The 24,881-nt window shown below is 43.2% G+C and overlaps 1 protein-coding gene across 1 annotated transcript in view; it reads left to right on the top strand.

The window, feature by feature from the left end:
* The window catches only part of nectin1b (nectin cell adhesion molecule 1b), an 84,988-nt gene extending 74,299 nt beyond the window's left edge, over nt 1–10,689 (top strand). The window contains exon 6 of the mRNA XM_079732096.1: nt 6,140–10,689. Within this exon, the coding sequence (XP_079588222.1) occupies nt 6,140–6,645 (506 nt within the window). The 3' untranslated portion in view covers nt 6,646–10,689. The remainder of the gene's footprint in view (nt 1–6,139) is intronic.
* Nucleotides 10,690–24,881: the final 14,192 nt, after the last annotated feature.

Raw genomic sequence — 24,881 nt, 5'->3', positions numbered from 1 at the left:
GCTGCTCCTCCTGTTCCTATTTTCCTCTCTCTCTCTCTCTCTCTCTCTCTCTCCCCCACTACCTTTTCATTACCGCCCGCGTGCCCCCTTGTTCTTCTCCATTGGGTCGTGTTAAAACACCACTCCCTGTACCGTTCTTTGAAATCCCTCCTTTAACCTCTCCCCTCCCGACACTCACACACACGCACACACACACAACCGCACACACGCACCAATGTTACGACACTTTGTCCGAGTAATTGCAGTGAGACTCAGGGAATGTTTGTACCTCTTGCGTGTTCCGACAGGAGCGAGGCGCACCAAGATGCGGTAGCTCCGGGTCAGGGTTGCGAAACAGTGTCTCTTTCTCCTCTCAGGCCGCCCCTTGATCCGATCAGACGTGATCAGCGAGGTCTTGCGGTGGTTGCAGCGAAACTCATGTTAAAAAAAACATGAGTTTTAATGTGTCTGAGGCAACAGACACATTGAATGTGTCTGGTTACAGCTTCACTACAGGTTTCAGGTGCAGTGCAACACACAAACTATAGTAATAGTAGAATTATAATTATGTTCGATTGAAGATAAAACATGAAAGGGCTAACCTCTGGGTCACGGGGTAAACGAAACCTTGACTTTAACATGCTGTAATAGGATTATATAAAGTCAAGGATTATAAACTGTTGACACTTGATCATTTTACAGACGCCGTTCACTTGTCGTTTTTCACAAGTCAGATCAAGCCAGCTGTGAACGTTCCGAAAAACAGGCGCTTGTACCTCGCGTTCCACATTACCTGTGTAAATCTATCAGGGGCCCCTGGGGGTGAATTATGGGCCTTTCACGGCTCTCATGCCACCCTATTAATCTCAATAGTGTATATTTTAGCCGTTGATAGCCAAGGTTACCCCCGCGCTATCTGCATGTTTCCAGAGGGCCCCCGAGAGCCGAAGCCGTCTTTTGTTTGCCTGGAACAGAATCACAGCGACTGCGCTTTGAGTTCGCTTTGAAGTCTTTTTTTAATCTATCTCTTGGCAGGTGCTAGCCCTAGTGCTAGCACTAGTGCCGTGCTATCGCTACACCCACACCTCTCCCCCCAGCCCTACCGCTATAACACTGGCCCACGCAGCGCAACCCCTCGCTCGATATTTTATTATTAGCGTTCTTTACATAATGAGATTATCATTAAACACTGCTTTCTCGACCTCACACAGTTTTACTCAGTTGTACACAGCTTTACCCCTGGGCCCTATTCACCTGGGGGTTTTCTTGGTTCTTAAAGTGAGCTGGGTTGTTGAACTAAGTGTGAAGACTGAACAAAGATGGCAGACTGGTTAATAAGACCCACAGAGGGCAAAAATATCATTGATTGTTATTTTTTTTAGAGCATTTGAAAGAGCAAAGGGTACCCACCAACGGACTCAGAACTGTGGTTTGTTACTCAACCATTCCGTGGTACCCCCGGCGCCAGTTCATGTTTTGAATCTACAAATACGACAGCTACCTCTGAGTGTGTGTGTGTGTGTGTGTGTGTGTGTGTGTGTCTGAAGCTGTGGAGGAGGTATCCGGAGAATGGCTGATTTGGCTTTCACCCCCGAGGTTCTCTGAAGTTTGTGCTTCAACAACAAGAGGCTCTCCGTCCCACCGGAGAACATCCACATGCATCGACCAGCTCCACCACCTCCACCACCTCCTATACCGCACATTTCTGGGCAACAACACATAAATACCTCCCAGCTTCACACAAACGGGCATATTTGCTGCAGTTTATCGGCTTTTTGGCAGTTCAACCTTCCATTCCTCTCCCAGTTTTTGCGTGGCATAAACAAAGAGGGCCTCTTTAAAATACAAGACACCGGTTGGCCTCCCAGCACAGATAGCGGTCTCGGCGCCTCTGTTTTTGCCATCTTTTTGCCGCTAATAACTGCTAGTTTACTGGCACATTCCTCGTATACATGTGCCGAGTGGCGTCGTAACCGGATCGGCAATAAAGAGAACTAAGTAGTGGTCTAAAGTGGCTCCTCTGAACACTGGCCGTGTCTTCTATAGAAGTACTACTTTTAATTTTTATCATTCCTTCGCCTCTTCCTCACCTTTTTAACCTCTATTTTTGTAGCCTTCCTTTTTTACGGGTCCTAAATCCGCGCATGGGGAATATAGGGATCTGGAGTCCTTTGAAATGAGAGGGGGGAGAAAGGAGCTGGCCAATTAGGATTAAGAGGAGTGGATGATGAGGGTGCAGGCAACCCTCAGCAGAGAGAGACACACTGGAGGGCAGAGGGGAGGATTACAGGAGCCGACTCCCGCCTCCCTCCCTCACTCCCTCCCCCATGGCTCCCCATCTCCCCGGCCTTGGCAAGGCGTTGGAAGGGGAGGACGTGTTCTCAGGCAGGGGTGACCCGTCGCTGCTCTCCGCCATTCATGTGTGTAATGAAGGCCTGTGTCTGAATAATCCCATTAGGTGCACAGATTAAAACCTGAGCTGATATTTGAGACGCTGCCCAGCTCTCTCTCTCTTTCTTTCTCTCTGTTTCTCTGTTTCTCTATCCCTCTCCGTGTCTGTCTGTCTGTCTGTCTGTCTGTCTCTCTCTCTCTCTCTCTCTCTCTCTCTCTCTCTCTCTCTCTCTCCCTGAGACCCCCCCCCCCACCAATGCAGGCGAGGGTTTGGGGGGGAGAATGGCGGAGGACAATATTTGGGTGGCAGTGCTGTATATGGCGCGCTGTAGCGCTAGTGTGATCATCAAAAGCGAGAGAGGAAGGCTTTCTGCCGTTCCTGTAGTCTCCTTGCCCCCCTCCAGGCGAGGGAACAATTGGCTTCCTCTGCCTAGATCGGCGCCGTCTAAAACATTCATCAGTTGAAGAATGCCGCTAATTGCATGTAATGAAACGAGTCAACAATTAAACGCAATGATTTGAAAATCGTTCCCCCCCCACCGCTCATGTGGGAAATGTGTCTTTCTTTTGTGTTGAACGATGGCGATATCATAATTGCTTGTTAGACTTGTGAAATTTGGTGTTAATTAAACTGCCACACTTTTGTGGGGATGTAATTGATGTCAGATCGAGTCAAAACTCTTATCGCTGGGTTGGTTTTTATGGCCTGATTCAAGTTGTTGTTATTAATAATATATATTTGGCCTTTTGATGTTATAACAACACAGACAGAGTATGTTTGCCTCTTCTTGGGATGTCTCTGGCAAGATTATGTATTTTATAAGAACAAAAACTGGACGGACCGTTGTGAGAGTTGAGCTGTGATTCAGACATCCAGATGTTTTAGTGGTGATATTGATACGTTCATATTAGCTGTGGGTTATATTTGAGATAGAAAGGGATCCCTCCATGTTTTTCTCTGCTGACGAGTCATTTTTATTACTTAGGGCCTATATGCATCAGCGTGAAATCATGTGGCTTTTCTCTGTCGGTTTCAAGTTTCAAGTGTTAGTTTTGAAGGTTATTGTGACATTAATTAAACGAGAAACAGTCAGTAATAGCAATAAAAGCATTTTGTATGCCATGCCTCCTCAACACTGAAAACACGTAATAAAACGGTGCAGACAAGCCAATAGAAATAAGAATAACCTTTTATAACAAAAACATAAAAGAAAATCATAAAACCCTAAATGGATGCCTGTAAATCGAAGACCTTCGCATTGGCACCATGTTTTTTTCGGATTCAGCCTTTGTTGTGTTATTTTGATGGTATGCCGATAAAGATATCCTGAACAACCTTGAATAATGTAGAACATAATCTTGAGATGTCCCTGGGGAGGCGGATTGGTTCCTCTGTTCTATGTTACATATTGGTTAATGTCGCTGTAGTTTCCTCCGCTCTGGAGCAACAACAGATTTCCCACAGGAGTTGTACGTCGTGTTATTAGCTGATCCCCCGTTTATAGCGTTCATTTGTATCTTCACTTCATAATCGTGTTTGTTCTACTTGGAACTTGGGCGATGAATCGACTATTATCTGTCAATATTTTTACACTGAATGGCTTTGTAATTCTTTCCTGTCTTTCTTTTGTTCGATTGTAAACAGCAAATAACTCCGGAGATGTTTGAATGTGTTTTATATTAAACTCGGCCCAATCTAGTGGTGAAAGTTGAAGAAATACTGTTATATGTGGCTATAGGAGATATTTAAGTAGCAAAGTCTTTTTAATAAAGAAATGTTGTTTGTTTTGGAAGAGATTTGAAACTTCGGTTTACAGATTAATATGAATGGGATTTGTAACAAATACATAAAACGCCCTATGTAGAGGTAGGATATGGTCATTGTTTCAACGCCCTGGATCCCTAGCTGTGGGCTGCAGATTGTGAAGCGTTTGTCTGTGTCTCCTGCAAAAGTAGCACAGTCTCTCTCTCTCTCTCTCTCTCTCTCTCTCTCTCTCTCTCTCTCTCTCTCTCTCTCTCTCTCTCTCCCCTCTTACGTTATTCCGTTCCTCTCCACCCACGGCGTTTGTCTCTTCGCTCTCCTCTTGGTAAACACTTGGCAGTGTTTTTGCCGTGGAAGGGGATGCACGTCTCTCTTCTCTGCAGGCTTTCGCCCGGGCCTATCTCTGCTGTGCTTTCATCTGCCTCTCAGATAATAACACTCCCGGTGTTTAGGGTTTGCCGCAGCCCCTGTGTATTCAAAGCCTCAGAGTTAAGCTTGCTATTAAAGGCGACACATTTCTCTAAGCCTCATCATAATGTAAGAGCAGTTGCGTTTCCCACTGGCGAGCCCTTGTTTATTGCTGGCGAAGGGGCTCTGGCAGCTCAGCAGCGCCGCGAGGTGAATGCTGAAGGCCCAGCCCCAGATGTGGCGGCGTTAACGGATAGCGGGACAATATATTGGTCTGTGTTTCGCTGGAGGAGGATTTGCGAAGGCAGAGATGCCAGCCCCTCTGTCGCTGAGCTGCGGAGGCTGGCGAGGTTCATAACGTTTGTCTTTGATGGCGAAGTCATTAGTCTTTGTCCCAGCCTGCTCCACTCCGCTGGAAAAAATCATATTTGACTTGTTTGATACTTTTCTCTTCTCTCAACTGTCTCTGTTTGTTCTGTTCTTTGCTCTGGCTGGCTGGCCAAACGTCTTTCATATGTATCTGCAATGTGTTTCCCATCATGGCATGCTCTTTTAATCTGCTTGGCTGCTGCTAATCATCGCTGGCAAAAATAAGTTTTCTTCTATAATAATCTCTGCTAAATCAAATACAGTAGGGGCAATATTGGGTTTCACGCGATGCTACGCTACGATGCTATGCCCCGTATCATCTCATAACAAACTGTTTTAATACATGGATGTCTAGAGAGAAACTGTGTGGAAACTATCTCGTAACCACCAGACTGGAATGAGGGCCACTTTTAACAACCCACCCACGGCATAACGTCGGTTTATTTTCCGTTTTGGCCTTCAAATGGAGGGTTAGGGTGCATGATGTAAAGCCTTACTTCTCTTCAATCAAACGCGACGTCCCCCTTTGTGACGTGCTGTTCCTAGACCGGCCTCCTCTGTGGTCCATTCCCTTTCATCTTCCGAGCGCGCATGTTGTCCATCTTGTACCTTTGCCTCTCTCGGAACCGGCCGGGGTCTGCTATTGGTCAGGAGAGGGTGGGCCGCTTCGGTCGGTGGGCGTCGCCGTGTGGGGGGGCCGCAGGGCTGTGCCTCGGTGGCTGGGGTGGGAGGGTGGCTCCTTCTTCCTTCCTGTTGCGTCTCCTTCCCCCAACCCCCTGTTCCCAAATTCATCTTTCACACTAATCACAGCACCTCCTCCTACAACCGCACACCGCGCCTCCTTTACTACCTGCTCACTGCGCCTCCTCCCAACCGCGCCGTGTGCAGTTGGAGGGAGACGCAGGGGACACCCCCAGCTACCACCACCTCGTCCTCTACCTGCGTTTTCTTTCACCAGCGCACCGACACACTGCACCACCTCCTCCTCCTCCTCCTCCTCCTCCTTCTCCTCCTCCTCGTACCCGCTCACTGCACCTTCGCCTCCTTCTCCCTGTGCCTGCCCACTGCACCCCCTCCTCCTCCTCCTCCTCCTCGTACTTGCTCGCTGCACCTCCTTTTCCTTGTACCTGCTCACTGCACCTCCTCCTTCTTGTCCTTGTACCTACTCACTGCACCTCCCTCCCACCAGAGCACTGACACACTCCCTTCCATTTGTCTTTTCCCACCCAGAATTCCCTAGCAACCCGACCGCCGGGAGCACCAATATCGAAGCCAAGCCGCACAATACCGGCGCGGTGATCGGGTGTGTGGTGGGGGGCGTGTCCCTGCTGGTCCTGCTCGCCGTCCTGCTCTTCGTGTTCCTGCGCCGCCGCCAGCGCACCTTCAAGGGCGACTACAACACCAAGAAGCACGTGTTCGGCAACGGCTACAGCAAGGCCGGCGGCGTGCCCGCGCACCCGCCCCTGCCCAAGAACCTGCAGTACCCTGAGGACTCGGACGACGAGAAGAAGCCGGCGCAGGTCATCGGCCAGGGGGGCTTCGAGGGGCGCGAGCGCGACTTTGACGGCGAGACGGAGGACCTGAAGAGGCCCTACTTCACGGTGGACGAGGGCGAGAGCCGGGACTACGACGAGCGGACGCTGGCCTTCCAGTACGACGCCGAGGCGGAGATCGCCGACGACATGATCTCCCAGACCGACGGCTCCGTCATTTCTAAGAAGGAGTGGTACGTGTAGTGGCCGGCGTCGGGCGGCGTGGACGGCGCGGGACGGGGTGGCGTGGACAGGGTGGGGGGAGGGGGCGGCAGCGCGCGCCAAACCAACCCTTCAGACCAGTCCTCCTGCCTCCGGCTGTCCTCACCCGCAACCTCTCCACCCACACCCCTCCTCACCCCCCTCCACCCTCACACTCGCTCACCCGCCGACCCCCACCCCCCTCCTCCCTCTGTAAATTTGCCCAGTCACTCATTGGCTCTGAAAACCTCCCCCCCCCCCCCCCCCCCCCCAACTCCTTAACCTCTCCCAGCAGCATCATATACCCTCCCCCTGCGCATCTCAACTAATGTCCATGGAAAAAAAAAAAAGGTCAAACAAAATAAAAGCAACGTGTCAATCTTCAAAGTGCTAGCACCATCGCCTCGACCACGCAGCATCTCGGTGTCCTGAATTTTTCTGTGAATGAGAGCAAAGAATACAAACACAAGGTACGTACTGTGATTGGTTTGAGAGCGCCAGTCCCCATTGACTTTGAAACGGTGAGGGAGGTGACTGTTTTATTAATACTGGTGTATTATTATTATTTTGTGTGTATTTTTCATGTTATAAATGTATTAAATGTATTAAAAAAAGTGACTGTGGGAAAGGGGTGTACCGGAGTGTGTTCGTGAAAAGTCCTACACTGGATGTAAGAATCTTGTTTTTCATATTGTTTTTTGGAATATCATTGTCATTTCTTTTTTTCATGGTTGTTTTTCTAAGGCTTCTTTTTGGTATGATTTCAAAAGTGAAAACAGAATTGTTAATGAAATGTCTCACAAATTTACTGTTGGACGTTAAGGTATTCACTCAAATGCTTCAGAGAGAGAGAGAAAAAGAAAAAAGGACAAATGGTCTAAAATACTTCAAGATACTTCTGCTCTTGGCCGCATTACAGGAAAAACAATGCTTAGAGGTGGTGTCAGTATCATTTGCAGTGATAGCGCCAACCGTGTCTGCTCATTTTGACCACAGCCAGGCCCGTTGCATGCTACGCACGTCTTACCACCACCTTCGACGCCCGACGCAAAGGGGTACGAAGGGGGTCCAGGTATCGCCGCTCTTAAGTCCAGGTATCGTCGTTCACTTTGTAAGTAATAGCAGAAACTCCAGGCTTTGTGGTGCCCAGCAAAACAAAAGCCACTGACACCACCTTTGCATTGTGTTCCAATGCCGACACACCGGCTTAAGTAGGCCCCCGCTGGGCTCCAAAGTCCCTCGCTCAATAGTTCCATCTCCTTCCCCCTGACAGATTTTATTTCTTTGTTTTAACAGAAATGTCGCGAGTACAATAGCGGTGGTGGTGGTGGTGGTGGTGGTAGGAGGGGCGGAGTGTACTTTGTCTCAAACGTTTTGAATTCGGTGACCGAGTTAGATGAGATGGATTTTCGTTGAAGTCCAGGGACGTTGGACTAAATGTGCCTGTACAAATAGAACTATACAATTGACCACTGTAATGAAATGTTTTGGGGGTTTTGTTTGGGGGTGACATTTGTCATAACGATGTGGATTTACTCGTAGTTCTTTTATTTTGATTACTTTAGCAAATGGATGTAGACACAATGTGGTCGGGATTCCCCGTAATCATCTTGATGGTTGCCCGTTGCACACATCAACCGCATCATCTATTAGGTATCCTCTGTCCATGCTGTGGACATACAGAGAATGACCTCTCGTAACTTATTTTGTTTTTTATACACACCGAGCAAACATTTAGAAATGTATAGGGAACTTAAAACGAATAATTCAAACGTCAGCCATCCTGGAACACATTATGACTACAATATGGCAGAAGGACTGAAACATTGATATATATATTTTTTTGGCCTCTGGTAAATGAGAATACATAAATATATATTATCTGAGATGCAAAAACTGCAAGGAATGAATGCAACACAAACACAAAATGACATAACCAACCTATGGAAATACAAGAGACCTGCAACAGGAGTCCAATCTGTGGCGTTAGTATCTGACTAGCTCTGAACAACTTAAATAACTCACTTAATAAATCACTTATTTTATGCATGATTTGTGTGGGAAGAATGTCGCTTTAATTGTTAGATTTTTTTTACTTCATTTGCAGCTAAAAAATAATAATAATTGCAGGTTTAATATTCTCTGGTATGTGTGCACGAAATGTGCAGCGGTCAAGCATTCTGCAGTTCACAATAAAATGTGTTTAGAAAAAAAATACACATCTGTCAGAGCAGATAGCCTTCAGCTTGCTACGGTCATTGTTTTTCAAATCCTTCAGGCGTGTCTATAGTATCTCCCCTGAGCATGAACTCCACAGGCTTCGAAACACTGCGAACGTACGTTAAACTCACTGAACAAACATCCCAAAAAATGTTATTGCGAGCGAAACGGAAGCATCATATTTTCCCTCAAATCTTTTCCTAAATTTGTCAGCCGTATGTAGGTGTACTGTGATTCTGCAAGTGTTCTGTAGGTGAGCTACTACAGTAGTTCTAGAAAGGTACAGTCACATGGGATTTAGGTTTACTCCAGACGACTGGACAGCCAATAGGCAGTATCGCAGGTGTTTCGCTTAATATGAACTGATATCTTTTAGTTTGATGTCGTTAGCTTTTGATAACTGATATGCAGTTTCTTTTTATATTTAATATCACACCTTAGCGTAGATTAACATGGAAAATTAAAGAAAGTTTATCCTTGCATTCAGTGATTCAGTGCCTATTAAAGAGTTTAGAGAGTCTATTCAAGAGAGTCCACATTGTTTGGACACTAGCCGAACAGCTTATTCATGTCATGCAAATTTAAAATATAAAATATGATAAATTGCAGTTTGTTATTTTTAATTTGTTACGTTTTTCTTAAATAAAATTATGTGTGGTTTTAGATAGAATATCCCTGAAGGGGAATATTGCTAATAACATTTCAATCATGATGCTAATATCTGTCTGTACTCAATACTGGGAAAACTAATGAAATAGTGTGTCGGTATAAACCTTTAAAGATACCTGCGGGGTCCCAGCATTTTTTTCTGTTCGTAACTGAACATTTGAAATCCTTACAGGAGGTTAAAAAAAAAAAAAGCCACACATTGCTGACTTTTGAAAGCACAACTAGACAAGCTGTTTGGACATATGGTTTAATAATCACAAAGGCAATGTTGGAACAGGCCGAGAAACAAAGATCAATCCTGCTCCTTGTCAAGCACAAATCAATACTTGCTTTCATTTAAGTTAACCTTATTAAGTTGTTTACTCTTTATTTTATTTTTCTCCTATTTCCATTATGAAACAACTGCCACACATTTTTTTCTGGACAATTTCAAAGAGTGAAAAGAATTGGGGGTTCTTGTGTTTTATTTTATTTCGGTCTCCATTCTCTCTCTCTATACTAGCAGATGTAACATTGTCTTAATGCTGTCGGGGTGATTTAATTTCAGCAGATTTTTGTAAAAGCGAACTGTAACTTCATTCCATCCTGCTCACGCCAAGAGTTCACATTCCACTGTAAATAATGTACATAACGTTGAAATTATAGTGGGGATTTATTTAGGGAAGAATGCATAGGAACCGTGTTCATGTAAAATATTCCTGTTTGGACTGCAGATATAGCCCTGGTAACGATGGATAGACAAGAGGTCAATGTATAGCTCATGTCCAAAGTTTCGTCAAAGATGCCACTCTGTTTTTTTGATATATGCCACTCGCGTGTTTGTGGTCATTTAAAGGGGTGTTGCATAGATTTGTTGACTCGATGTTACGGCAGAAAGGAGAGACCTGTATGCAGCCAAGTGAATGTATATTTCCTGAGGGTGTTACAAGTTTGGAAAAAAAAATCATGTTCAATTGTGATGACCCAGTGAAGTAAACTGTATTTGTTTTTGAGCATTAAATGATTTCAATAGTCAACGATGTTCCCTTGCTACTCACTGATTGGTTAGATGTGTGTGGTGCTGAATTCTGATTGGTTCCCTTGTTAACACATAGTCCTTTTTGTTTGCTGATCAACCCATACTTTTTAATAAACAAATTAAAACATATACCTATACACTACCATTATTATTTATACACATTTCTCTACATCCCAAAGGTTCAATATGTGTAGAATCAAACATATGAGAACATAGTCAAACAAGCAGCAAAAGATTCTCAACAACTCAATATTTACGGCTGTGCTGGCAGGATAGTGTAGGCCGCCTGAGTAGTAGCTAGGGGGCTCAACAAACTGCCGAAAGGTTCTGGGTTTGATCCCTCATGTCCACAAGCTGCACTAAGCCCAATCTGCTCCTTAGTGACAGGTACCTTAAATCACAGCTATGCGACTCGTTTTGGATAAAAGTGTCAAAGAATGAAAAAGTAATCGTAAATATCCTCTCAGATAAATAGATTTATTGTGTGCGCCGGATGTTATTGGAGATTGGAAGCCCTCTTCAGCTGCTTCTGAAAGCTCCACCACCTGCTCCTGGTGCACATGTTAAACTTGAATCTATTAAAACTTTAAAGCGGCACACCCAGCCAGTGAATGAATGAATCAACTCTACACATGAATATTAAGTCATTCAGCAGAAGCTTTTATCCACAGTGACTTATGAGGAAGTCTGATGCATGTCTTTGAGGAGCAGGTAGGGGCGTCTTTACTCAAGGATGCCTACAGGGTAGGCTGTGGAAAAGGGGGATCAGTCCCATTCAAACCCCCTTAGCCATTAGACTATCCTGCCCCATTTGGCCCGAAACCTTAGCCTCAACCTCGTTCACTTTCCAGCCACAACCTACATAATTCCTAACCAAACCTTTAGCTTAATCCTTTATATAAAGATGTAAAAGGCTGCCTATGGTGAGCAGCCAACGCCGGGGTAAACACAGGAGGGCATGAAGGACGTCTCATTACCACAGCAGTGGGGCCAGAGGGACGGGGCCGGAGATGGAAACATGGGCCCTAACCCAGACGTCTCCGCATCAGTCCACTGGGCCCCCAGAGCAGACATCTTAACCACGATCCCTTAGGCCGGGGCCCGGGGCCTGCAGCTGTTGCTGTGTCTCAGCTGAATGGGCCCTCTGTTACTGCAAAGGGCCTTTGATGGAGTGTAGAGTTTTAACATGCAAGGCTTGGCGGAGCCAGAGCGGTCGTCTGCCTCTCTCTCTCTCTCTCCGAGGAGGAGGAGGATGAGGCGGACCACACAGCCTGAGGTGTGATGTAGCGTGGTGGGTAAGACATAGGTCTGCCCTCCCACATACATAGGAACAGCAGATACTGATGGTGCTGTATACATGCATGCATGTGTAAATAGATGCATAGATGCACAAATACATTCTTTCATATGTATATGCTTGTGTGCATGTATGCAAATGGTCATACGCACATGCATACACACGCATGCACACTCGCGCAAACGTAAAATATATTAGTACTGGGTTCCTTTTAGAGAAATGGATGATGTTGATGATTAAATAAAATTATAATCAAAGGTACAACGATACAATACTAATACTGTGGCAGTATTGAAGAAGGCCTTTGTTGATGTTGAAGATGGCGATGGCTGTACAACACCATTAATGTATTGTAACATCAGGTTAAATCATCAATATCTTCCCTCGTCACCTCTCTTCAGCACCGCAAACATAATTACATCATTATAATATCATAATTCAACCACTCAACCAAGCCAGTGGTTACCAAGAATAAAATGTAAATAACGTTACCAATGTGGAGAAAACAGGATTGGTAAGTTGCGAATATTGAAAAGGATTTTAACAAACCATTCACTCCAATTATCACCAAAACACCATGTCGCAGCCGGGTAACATGAGTGTTGCGATATGAAAGCTACACCGTGTGAACTGAACTCTTAAACGTTGTGGGTGTGCGCTTGGTGCAGGTGCCTGTAAAAATCATGACCCGTGAGTCTGTTTTAAGTTTTTTATCATCGCTTGCGAGCATAGGTTTGAATTCTTGATCAGATTCTACACTGTTTTGAACGTGTGCAGTCCCAAAAGTACACTTTAAAATAGTACTTACTAAAAGAGCTATTGTATTCTCTGTTCTGACCAAGGTCTCTTTGACCCACAGCTTTCCCTTTAATGGTATATTACAAGCATGAGAAAAACCCATAAGTTGTTATCGTGTCTAGCAGTAAACTCTGTACGTGGTGTAGGCAAGGAGCCTCGGAGCCTAGAAAATACTTATCTATCTGCTTTGTTTGTAAAGCAGATGGATATGTTTGTTTGTCACTTTGGCTAACAGCATCTCCTAAATGTCAATTAAATGTTTCTTAAGCTGCTCCTCTTTTTACACTCTACGATACTAAAGTCTTCTTTATAATACAGCAATAGTGATTACCACACAACTAATTAAAGGATTCAAAGGGATCATATCAAACTGATTTCTTATTGCTGTTTGATATTTCTTAAGTGGTGGTTAAACAAAAACCTTATTTTTCTTAAACTTGATAAAATGATTGTCAAATAGTAATCTGTCATGTTGTCACCGCTACCAAAATAAGACCGTCATTTAGAGAAACCAGGAGTAGAATCCTTTGTTTTTTTCTGTTCCAGCCTGCTCCAGCAATTCACATACAATTTGGATACTTCAAAATAAAAAGTAGTCACCAGGCTCACATTAACTAATAATAAAGGTGTCAAAGCTTGTAAATGTGTTTTTGTTAGAAGGCAGTGACACCAAATCGTGGTTTTGATTGAATGTCCACATACGTTTTCGAGTGGTTAGCATTGAAGAGTGTGTAACTTTTCAGATACATAATCCCAGGCTGTCAACACTGCTTTGGGTTCTGCCATTGTAAATAATTTAATGAGATTACATATCAACCAGAAAAGTATTATACTAATACACAACACAACATATGATCTCTCAATGTGGACCACACCCAGAGTTCAAATAGGAAGTCATGGATTTAGCTAGATGGTTAGTAAACCAAGATATTGGATGGTTAGCTACAAACATAGCATGCTGGCTGGTTCTAGTAGGTTAGCTATCTATTGAGCTGGCAGGTTTGATATCAACTGTGCTATGTGGTTAACCACCAACATATCATCTCTGGTGTATTCCACGGGGCTATTTCTGTTTCCTAACTGCCTGTCTTTGCCAAAACCATAATATTCAACTAAAATAATTATAAAATGTTTTATGGATTGCAAACAGAAAAGAGACCATATAATACAGTCAACACAAACACTCAATCGTTTTATCCTTCTACATGAAGCAAGACTATTATTATGTTATTCTGCAGAATTCAAATAAATGTACTGTATTCATTCAGGACCACGCTGGTTATGTCGGGGTGAGACATAAAGTGCTAAAAAATACTTGTGATAATACAGCACCGGAAAATCACTCAATATAATTACTATGCTTACAGTTTCTTACTGGAATTAGATTAATTTCACTGTTTGAAAATGCTACATTGGTATGTTTAGTTCCATACAGCTTTTGTGCCATTTTGTTTTGTGGTTGAGTTCCAGCCAAACTCAATTTCACTTCAATAAAATGCTAAACATTACTGTGAAATGCCAATTATTAGGATTAACCCGAAGATGATCTGAAGAAAATTAGCTATGGTTATTATTCAGCAGATGACAGGACTTACAAACAAACCCCTCTTGAGGAATGGGTGGCTACTGGACACACACACACACACACACACACACACACACACACACACACGCACACACACACACACGCACATACAAACACACACACACACAGTCTCTCAGCCATGCACACACACACACACACATACACACTCTCTCTCTCACCAACACACACACACACACACACACACACACACACACACACACACATAAACACACACACAGACACATGCTCAGCATGCCGTGTACTACCCTGGTATCCAGCTGTGTATTTGAGTTCTCCAATTAAAGGCAGCCCGTACTGGAGAGGAATCAACCCTTTGGTGGAGAAAACGCTGACGGCCCTCCTTCTCTTAAGTCCTGCTGGGACTTCCTGGTCCCCGCCACCATTTAGGCATACTAGGGCCTGCAAGCTCTGTCTTTCTATATATAAGTGTGTGTGCGTGTGTGTGTGTGTGTGTGTGTGTGTGTGTGTGTGTGTGTGTGTGTGTGTGTGTGTGTGTGTGCGCGTGTGCGCGCGTGAGCGCGTGTGCGCGTGTGTGTGTGTGTCTGAAGGTTTGGGTAGGTGTGTTTTTGTATGGGTGAAGGTGTTGGTAGGTGTGTGTCTTCAAAAACACATGGAGTGTGAGTTTGCATATTCTTTGTGCTATTGTGTACCCGACTAGGACTTTGCCCCCGCAAAGGTGTGTCTTTCTGTGTGTGTGGGTGTGTGTGTGTGTGTGTGTGTGTGTGTGTGTGTGCGTGCGTGTGTGTGTGTGTGTGTGTCTGTGGGTGTGTATGTGTGTTTTCAGGAAGAGATGGAGATAGGATGAGTTTGCATATTTTGTGTGCTTTTGTCTACCTGTCCTTTGGTTCTCTGTGAGTGTTAGCGGCCATACATTTGCAATCTCTCCCAGAGGTTTCAAACAGAGTGGATTTCTCCTTCAGAAAATAGGCATTTTATATGGTATTACTATAATAATAGCAACCAAATAAAAAAGTACCACTCCTATAGTACTATAAAGGTAGCCAAAGAGGTAGTGGTAATAGTATTTGTAATAGAAGAGAGCTGATGATCATTTGAGATGATTATTATTTTTTTTTAATACAAATGTTATTTATAATGAACTTCGACAATAATAATTGTAATATTTGATATTAATAGCATTACAAAATATCTCATCAAATGGACTGCGAATGAATCGTATTCGTAATTATGTAGATGAGCTGCTCCGTGGTGATGTAACAGTATAACAAGTATAATTAATAAAGTTTAATCTAACTAAATTGTAAACATCCTCTGTGTTTACAGAGGATGTTAAAAGGGCCGTCTGTTATGAAATCCAAACAAACAAACAAACAAACCCAGATAACAATACCGGTGGATCCAACATGGAGGGAGATTCACAGGAGTGGCAAAAGGCTTTTGGAGCTGACAGGTATGGAAATGGGAAAAGCATTTCCATCCATTTTGGCCCCAAAATCAAATCGTACTCCTGTGCTAATCTGATTCTGGAGCCAACATGGACCTCCCGCCTGTGATAGCTGTGCTTAAAATGAGTAAAACCAGCGAATGTGCCCCCCCCCCCCTCTTTCCCTCCATTTTACCAGACCACATTAATGTCAACGCCAGTCTGCATTTGCAGTAACTAAGCCAGAGGAGACATCCTATCAGTACATGTCTCTCTCTCGCCCTCTCTCATGCACAGCCAATGGCCCTCTGTCAACCCCCGTTCACTTCAGTATCCTTTGTTTTGTTCCAGCTCCTGTGTACAGTAAAGCGTCTCCCCATGAATCGACACCAAACAAATCCTTTTTTTGTGTTTTACCGTTTTATGGAATGTTTGCTGTGTATCGTTATTTACATCTTGTTTGGTAACTTGAGCACCTCCTAGTTGAAATATCAGCAGAACTATGCGAGGTGTATCCTTACATACAGGAAAGCGCTGCAGCAATTGGTCGAATAATTGGTAAGATGTTTGACAGAAAATGTACAGCATCTCATTTCGATAATGATGAATCGTTAGAGACATTAATCAAATACATATACAAAGCATTTGCAGCTTAATAGTGCAGAAATAAAAATATTGGGTTCATGGATGAATCAAACATAAGAAGATATGAAAATAATAATAATAATAATAATAATAATAATTATTATATTAATATTTTTTTGGGCTGCTTGCCAGATAATGCATGTTTTTAATGTTAAGACATCTATTCTATTCTGGAAGCTTGTGATGGGCATTTGCTATTACCTGCAATGTTGTAGACCAATTGATTGATCTGCTAATACAAAAAAGACTATGAAAATAACCATTGCAGTCCTTATAGAAACCCTGTTTTTTATCCTCTGCATTGACACACTGACAGAGGTTGTAGACAGCAGAGCTTTCTGCCCCTCTTTCTCTGTCTCTACGGGCCAAGATACAAAGAAAAGATGGCGCATGAAAGCTGTTACACTGTTCAGAGAGAGAGAGAGAGAGAGAGAGAGAGAGAGAGAGACACACACACACACACACAAAGAAGCACAAATCGGCTGTGACAAGCGGAACTTGTTATCAATAAAAAGGAACAGCTTATGTTGAGATGTTGCTGCCAGATAACACGTTTGCGTATCTTAACTGTACAGTTTAGATATTTATATATCAAGTATTTCTATAGAAAAGTGCCAAAAGGGCTTATTTTAAAGCACAGTGAGGTGGTGACAGGTTGAAACATCACAAGGGATAAGAGAAGGTACTTTGGCTGATTTCTTCGCTGAGCAAAGTGTTGAGATACAATTAAAGCAGTGCTGAGTTAAAATTAAACACAGGTGTGGGCATGCAATGACAAAGAAAGGCTTTTTAAACTTGTTTGTTGCTTGTTCTTACATTCTTATTTTATATTATTCACTTATTCAACATGCATACCGAGGAAAAAAAACAAATACTTTGGTTTATGACTTATTTTACATCCAAATCTAATCCTCACAACAGAATGTTGTGTCTGTCATTGCTAGCCATCATAAAGCAATAATTTTAGGACATAATTCCCCTCCTTAAGCACAAATCCTGCTGTGGGCTGGAATGCAGCTAGATAACTCAAGAGAAAATACAACAGAATTTAAATAATTACAAGTTAACTCAAATTAGGAGCTATAAATGTAGACATAAGACGAAGAATGCAGAAATCTAAAATAAGCAGTTTGAGGACTAATTGGACAGAAATAATGACAACTAAGAGGGGGAAAATCTGTGTGCTCGCTAAGGCAGAAAGGCACTCTCCTGGCTGTAACTCTGTCACTGTTTTCTTTCTTTGACGGCAGAGAGACAGTTGGGAAAAGCAGTCTCTCCTAGTTTCACCCAGAGCTTACCTTGTGGAACTTGTTCATTTATTGTCCCCTAGTACTTTTAATGACTAAATTATTGTTTGTCGAGTGATTCAAACTTGGCAAGCGTATCAATTGTTTTTGCTTTGCACACATATTCAATTGTTTGGTTTTCACATTTTCCCAAGAGTTTGGTTTGGATTAAATGCTGCCAAATTGTCCATTAATTGAGTTTATGTTCCAATCCCTTTATATGAGAGGTATTTGTGCCAAGATAGATGCAATTAGAAACGCAGAGTGAAAGGCTGTCATGGTATATTCCGCAGGAGTAAAAAGTTAATGAGGGAACTGTGAGAAAGTTCATTGAAAATCCTCCATTTCCTTTTATGAATCGTTCCAGTAAACATTGCTCACAACGTGAGCAATGTTTACTGGAATGATTAGTCTGGTAATCATACAACTCAATCAAAGGTTTTATTTTTGCCTCGGTTATGAACAGGAACAAATAAATCGATAAAAAACATTAAAAAGCCTTTAACACAGAAGTCATCACACATGATTCAATGTGTGTGGTGGGCAGGATAGTGTGGTAGTTGGGGTGTTTGACTCCCTGCCTATAGTTCCGGGTTCGATCCCAAATGTCCACATGTCTCTACCAATCATGGACATCCTGGAGCAACACGCTGCTCCCCCTCCCTCCCATCTTTATGTGCTTTGAATAAAAGCATCAAAAAAAAAATATATATAACCATGTTTGCAGGTAATTTCAGGTTTTCTTTCTTATGTGTTGAGTATTCACTGATTACATTTTTCTGATTATAATTATGAAATTTGTTACCATATTTTCTGTGTTGGCTGGAAGATGGTGAATGACTGTCCTCCAAGGTGTAGCCTTGGAAAGATCATTATCTGTCACCACTTGGTGTTTGAATAGAATCGCTCTGAGTGCGTTACCCCAACACGGCTGTATTTCTAAAACTGAGGTAACCCAATTGTCTTATACTCCACCGTCATGAGGAGGACAAGGCTGTAGCTTAAGGTGCTTGACTCTGTGTCTGAATGGCTGTATGAATAGCTGTATGACTGGGTGAATTCACAGGTGAATGTGGGACATTGCCTTTGAAGCTTAATAAATGGACTCCAATTATGTCATTGAAAGGATAGCATGCACTTTGCTCTGTGTGTGTGTGTGTGTGTGTGTGTGTGTGTGTGTGTGTGTGTGTGTGTGTTTGTGTGTGTGTGTGTGTGTGTGTGTGTGTGTGTGTGTGTGTAAGTGTTATTAGTGTGTATGTCCTACAAAGAGGAATAGAGGTTGACTTTGCATATGCTGTTTGCTTTCATGATTGTATGTGTTGTCTGTGCGTGTGTGTTTGTTTTCATCATTTACTTTATACAAATGAATTACAAACCAACATTTGAAAAAAATTAGGCAGAAATGGCAGTTGCCACAAGAAGCAACATTTCGACCCATTGTCGGTTGACGATAATGACACAGGCCTTCAGTCCATAATCCTCTGACCTGAAACACACACGACTTTAGGCTTTGCGTCACCCTTCCGAAGCCTCCCGAGTTGCGTGCTGCGAGTAGCGACACGACGCTACCCTATCCCCCAGGGCTAAGCTACGCCACCGTATGGAAGCACGGATGGCGCGCTGTTGGTCCAACAGGTTTTCACCCTCTGCTAACAAAACCAACTCCATAGGTTAAAAGCTTCCTGTTTGAGTAGAAGACATTCATCAAGGAGGGGGAGATGTCTGGCTGATTACCGACTACAATGTTGTCCCCTGACAGGATGATGCAGAACTTCTCCTTTCAGCCTAAACGCAAACAGGAAGGCTTATGGTGTCGGGTGGCTCCTCCAGAGCAATCAAGTGTGGCAGCTGTACGTTTGTAGTTGTTTGGAGTTTGTTTGTCTTTGAAATATCATCTGATAAAGCTCGGGCCATACTGGGAATCTGCTGCACGACTGTTGCTTCACACCACTTCAGTGAAGTAAAGAAATACGTTTTAGCGCACAAAGCCAACCAGAGGTTGATTTGTTGATTTGATTGCTTTTGATTAATGTCAAATGGACACAATGGATTGCTGGTGCATTAGTGTGACTGTGATTATACAATATACGTCGAGTACGAGTCATATTTGTGTATAGAGTGCAAGAAGGAGAGCAGAAAGGAAAGAAAACAAAGTAAATACAGATAAATTAAATAACAGAAGGTCGACACAGACAGGCAAAATGAAAGAAAGAAACTGAAAGGAAGATAAAATACAGATTAATCTCATCCCCGACTAGAAGGCTAGCAAGTAAAGACGACGTTTGTTGTGTTGTGGTTTCATCAACATTGCGGTTGAAATCTGTGATTACCCCCTGGGGAGAGTAGCCGCCAAAAATAATTTCATAAAAGTATTCTAAAGCTGCAGCTGGGAAATCCAAAAGTTTCTTATTATTTATTCATGACATCATGTATTCTATACTTGTTGTTATATTTGTATATGTCTGTTCCAGCTCGTTAATCAGATTTTAGAAATTCCCAGAGCTTTTTTAGGACTGCTGGCGCTGTTTGTGCAATCGTGAAATTAGCATCTTCGGGAAGAGTCGAGAGTTCACCAGTGTGTGTGCATCCGTTCTCACTCCTGTTCCCTCTGTTGTCAAGACTTTACAAAACGTGTTTGTTCAGCCCCATTCATTAGCAAATTACAGCCGTTTGCGTATGTGTTTGCACTGCGTTTGTTGCCGGGACGGTCGCTGGGTCGGTGGCTGTGTTGGTTTAGTGTAACCCAGCGATAATACTGTCATAGAGAAGAACATTTAAGTGCTTGCTTTCCAGAAGTACAAACAAGGGGACATACAGAGAGCTAATGTCACCCTCCTCCCTCGCCCTTCCTCTCATTAATCCCAATACCCACCTGACAGTGGGAGGATTAGCACCTCTTTGCTAACTCAGTCTCAAGCATACAGCACTACACTGGCAGTGCTTACTGTGGAGGTGTATTCACTCCCATCTGTATTTGTCGCCTTCAGCTACAGGTGCAATGAGAGGAAGAAAGAGAAAAAATATATATAGAAATCCAGAGACTGACAACAACAAAATGATTCAGCAAATAAAATAATAAACGATGCTTAATATACAAAGACCTGCAACACACCATGGCTATACATGAAATATATTTTGATATTTATATGTATCTATGGTCCCTAAAAACATAGTTGAACAATTTATCTACACCCTTATTTCCTCCCGCCTAGACAATTGCAACTCCTTATTTCCTACTATTTGGGGGTTGCCCGTCTAAGTTGGTCCAGAATGCAGCAGTAAAATTGCTCACAAACACTTTGACGTAGGGAACACATCCCTCCAGTGCTGGCACCCCATCCATTCAAGTATTCAAGATTCTGTAGATTCTCAATCCTGACATGGTTTGGCTCCTCTTAACATTTGCGTACTCCTAACTCCTAGCTGTAAAACAAATCGGGATTGTGCTTTTACTGTATTTTTCTAGTCAATGCTTTAATGTTCTTTGATATTTTAGTTGTATCTATATATTTGACAAATTTTTTGAAATCCCTGTTTTTGCATTTTCTGTGTCTGTAAAGCTTTTGTGTACAATTCTCATTGCACCGACATTGTATGGTGTTGTATTTTGTGTAGCACCTTGTAACTCTTGTTTTCAAAGGCGCTATAGAAACAGAGTTTATATAAGTATATACAATTGATTGTTAGGTTTACAGTAAAGAGGACAAATGGATAACCCTGGGAACCAGAGGACTTTGGGAGCTCATGTTTTATTTGCTCTGGTACATCTTTCTGACCCCGTGCTGTTCAGACCGATTTTCAGCAACCCCAGATTAGATAAACAGTTACAATTGGCCCGATCACAACCGTTTATCTAATATGGGGTTGGTCTGAAACATTGACAGCACAGAGGGGTGCCCTAGTGAAGCGCGGTTGGGGCATTTTCATACACAACCAAGATGGTTGCCGCTTACGTTTTACCTGTTTAGTTCATTTAACTGGGTGTGGGTCCAGACAATTGCGTCCAGGAGGCTTTTTGGTCTGTGCCCAACCCTTGGGAATCAAAAATTAACTTAGGCTACGAAGAAGCGAAACACATAATAACAAGGTGACAGACCCTCCTCCATAACCCTGAATAAGCTCAGTGAGGCTCAGAGAGGAAGGTAGAATATTTAACTCCAGCGTCTTATCAAACTCACTGAGCTTCTGGTTTGGAAGGCAAAGCTGTTTGACATCTGGATGTCTTTCACCAAACCTGCAGGAAAATACCAAACGGCAGATTCTGGCTTAACTGTGCAACACAAAGCAGATGTCTGTGAAGAGTAATATGCAAATGACTGTCATTACTAGTATACCAGTTCTGGTTCACCAGCATATGCTGATAACGGTTACAGACGGCTGCAATTACCTCTGCGAAGAAGAAACCATAAACAGAAAAAAACGAAAACACCAACACCAAGGCAATTTTTGTTCAAGCTCTTTATCTATCTTTTCATAAGGTTTACTACAGTTTTTTGGTGACAACTTTCTTCTGGCAGGCCATTGGTGCAGGTTATCAACTCCGGAGCACACAAGAAACAAAGTCATATTTTAAATAACAGACCTCGTCCACGGCGAGGCCGGCGGCCATGTTTGAATGATTGCGGCTCTCCGAGGGACTCTCTGCCGAGTGCCGGCGAGATGGGCCTGATAGCCCCATTGTTTACCTCATTTGAAGCCGAGCGTTCCCCCCTTTCAGCCCCGCTCCGAGGCCTCTCAGCTGGAGCCGCTGTAGTCCATTGTGTCAGTTCTCTCTGTCATCTATTTTCAGGGGCAGAATGAATCTGCCTCTCCTCTCTTTTCTTGTTCATTTTGACACGCGACAAAACTCATCGGCTCTCAGGGAATTGGAGCAGGGAGCTCTTGTTTTGCTCTGGCAGGTCCTTCAGGAGCCCCCATCAATCAGCTGATCCATTGTGTTAGAGAGAGACCTTTCTCTATTGAATTCATGACTTGTTTCCAAAAAAGCCGTCGCTGGAGCTTGGTGGTACAGTATAATCTACGGTGGCGGCGGTCGTAAGCCAGAGCCCAGGCGCCTAATGGTTTCATCAGGACTGGTGTGACAGGACGTACGGCGCGGTGCCAGCCTCTCTTCCCTGACACGTTTTATTGTATATTGAACTTCTTCGCACATCGATGGGATTTGGCCAGGAAGGAGTGAAAGAGGCCATTTTATTTTCTTCTCTCTTTTTTTCCATTTGCCGATAGCATATCTTGGGCAATGATTCATAAATAAGAAATAGGGATTTGCAGTGTTGAAATGTGCTCTTCTGCAATAAAATAAAATGCTTAGGGTTATTTCTATTGTTTAACTATTTTGGGAGGAAGTTGTGTTACGTGCCAATTCGAGTACTTATTGGAGTTATGGGAGTAATCTTATATATTATATACGTCCTTGAAGCATCCATTGTATTTAAGAGCGAAGGGGAATGCCAGTGAAATGTTAATGGTGCGTTTAGAAGGAATAATTTGAATAAGTACCTGGTGTGAGACCGTTCTTTGTCCTTTTTCAACAAACTGCTTGTGAAAGTCTGTTCATGATTACCCCCCATGGAGGAGTGTCAAAGAAATTACATTTCATTTGTTAGGATTTTAAAATAAAAAACAGTGTAAACGTACGTTTCTCGGTTGCCTGACAACTCACAAAATGGGGAATAAAGCCTGAAAAAGAAAGATGGTAAGAGGGAAAGCTTTTCAATCTTAACCATGTGTGAGGAGAGTTCTACATTTTGATATTCCATACCCGCAACCACAATATGTTATGGCAAGCATTGCATATGATGTTAACCATTAGTTGGAATGCTCAACATGTTAATGTAATGTTCACTTTTAAGTGTCAGTAACACCAAACATGTTATGATAAGCATGACGTAATGTCCATTAATGCTTTATTATTCTCCAACTTGAAAACAACCCTAGAATAACAGTAAACATGTCATAATAAGCATGACATCTAATGTCCCACAATGCTTTGTTGTTTTCCACTTGAAAAAAACGCTGAAACTAGCGTAGCAACCGAGGAATCAACATTTGGTGACAGATTATTTCCATGTAAGGCTGGGTTTCTGTGGGTTCTATAGCTAAAGGTGGTGGGATCAGTTCTGCAGAGCTAGATGTGGTCAGATGGCACTGGGCTGAAATGTAGACTTTCAGTGCTATGGCGGGGGGTGGGGGTTTGAAGTTTGTTTAAATGTGTCCCCTTTTTTGGGCCTCTTGCTCAACGTGATCAATGAGGAGCGAGACAGCTGTGGCTCTCTGCTGCAAACACATTTCCTCCTCGTTCCAGAGGCATCCGAGTAACCGGAGAACAAGTGGTTTGCGAGCCTTCGTTTTTCGGGCCATTGTCAGCCCCCATGACAGGGCCTGTAACAACCCAGACACAAGTTCAAATAAATAAATACGGGCCAGCGCCGGCGCTTCGGACAGATGGAGAGCGAAGGCGTTAGTGACCACTGCAGAGGAAACTCTTGGGGTCGGAGGAGCGGGGTGAAACAGACTAGTGTGTCCCTGCTTGAGGTCTCGGACTTACAGAAATATGACACTTTGCTTTTGAGGAGACCACATGACAGTGTCCACAGAATCATTTCTCAGAAAACCACTGAGTGGTTTTCCACTATTCTAAGCCCCTGTGCTCTTCCAGCCTCCTTGCTCTTGGTCTAATCGCCACAGCGCCGCCCGGAGGACCCCCGCTCCAATGATCATCCGGTCTTGATTAGGAACGTAAAACTTTATTTTTCTTAAGTCGCCGAAGCAGTAATGGCATCATTATTTTTGATGAGATTTTCCTCGTTCTAGAGTCACTGCCTTTTCCCCTGGGTTATATCCGATGCACGCCGTTCATCTTGGAGCAAAAGAGGTGTGATTTGTTCCAAACACAAGTGTAATGTAAAGGTTGTTTTAGATTACCAGTGTGGATTTACGCCTGCAGAACGACGTTGTCTCTATACCTTCCCTGGCTCATTTCCCTGTTCTAAGTAGGCTGATCAAATCCGTTCTTCGCTGACTTGACATTTAATTTAAATATTTTTTATGTAATTTGGCACACCAAGTTTGAGTCAGCTGGCATCACATCACTGTTGGGTTAGGATGTACTTCTGTACAGTCATTTTTCAGCCAATCAAATCGCGGCAGGGTTCGGATGTACTTTGATACGGTCCTATTGCCACGCTTAGCATTGCTCTTGGGTTCGGATCTATTTAAACAAAACACAGTCGTTAGTTATTGCCCAAACTATTTCCAATCAAATCTTGATTCAAATCACACCCACCTACATTTTCTCCAGTCCTACAACGAAAAAT

The sequence above is a fragment of the Pollachius pollachius genome (genome assembly GCF_949987615.1).
Source record: "Pollachius pollachius genome assembly, chromosome: 3".
NCBI classification, from domain to species: domain Eukaryota; kingdom Metazoa; phylum Chordata; class Actinopteri; order Gadiformes; family Gadidae; genus Pollachius; species Pollachius pollachius.
Note: the sequence above shows the minus strand (reverse complement) of the source record. Positions and strands in the feature narration are given on the sequence as shown.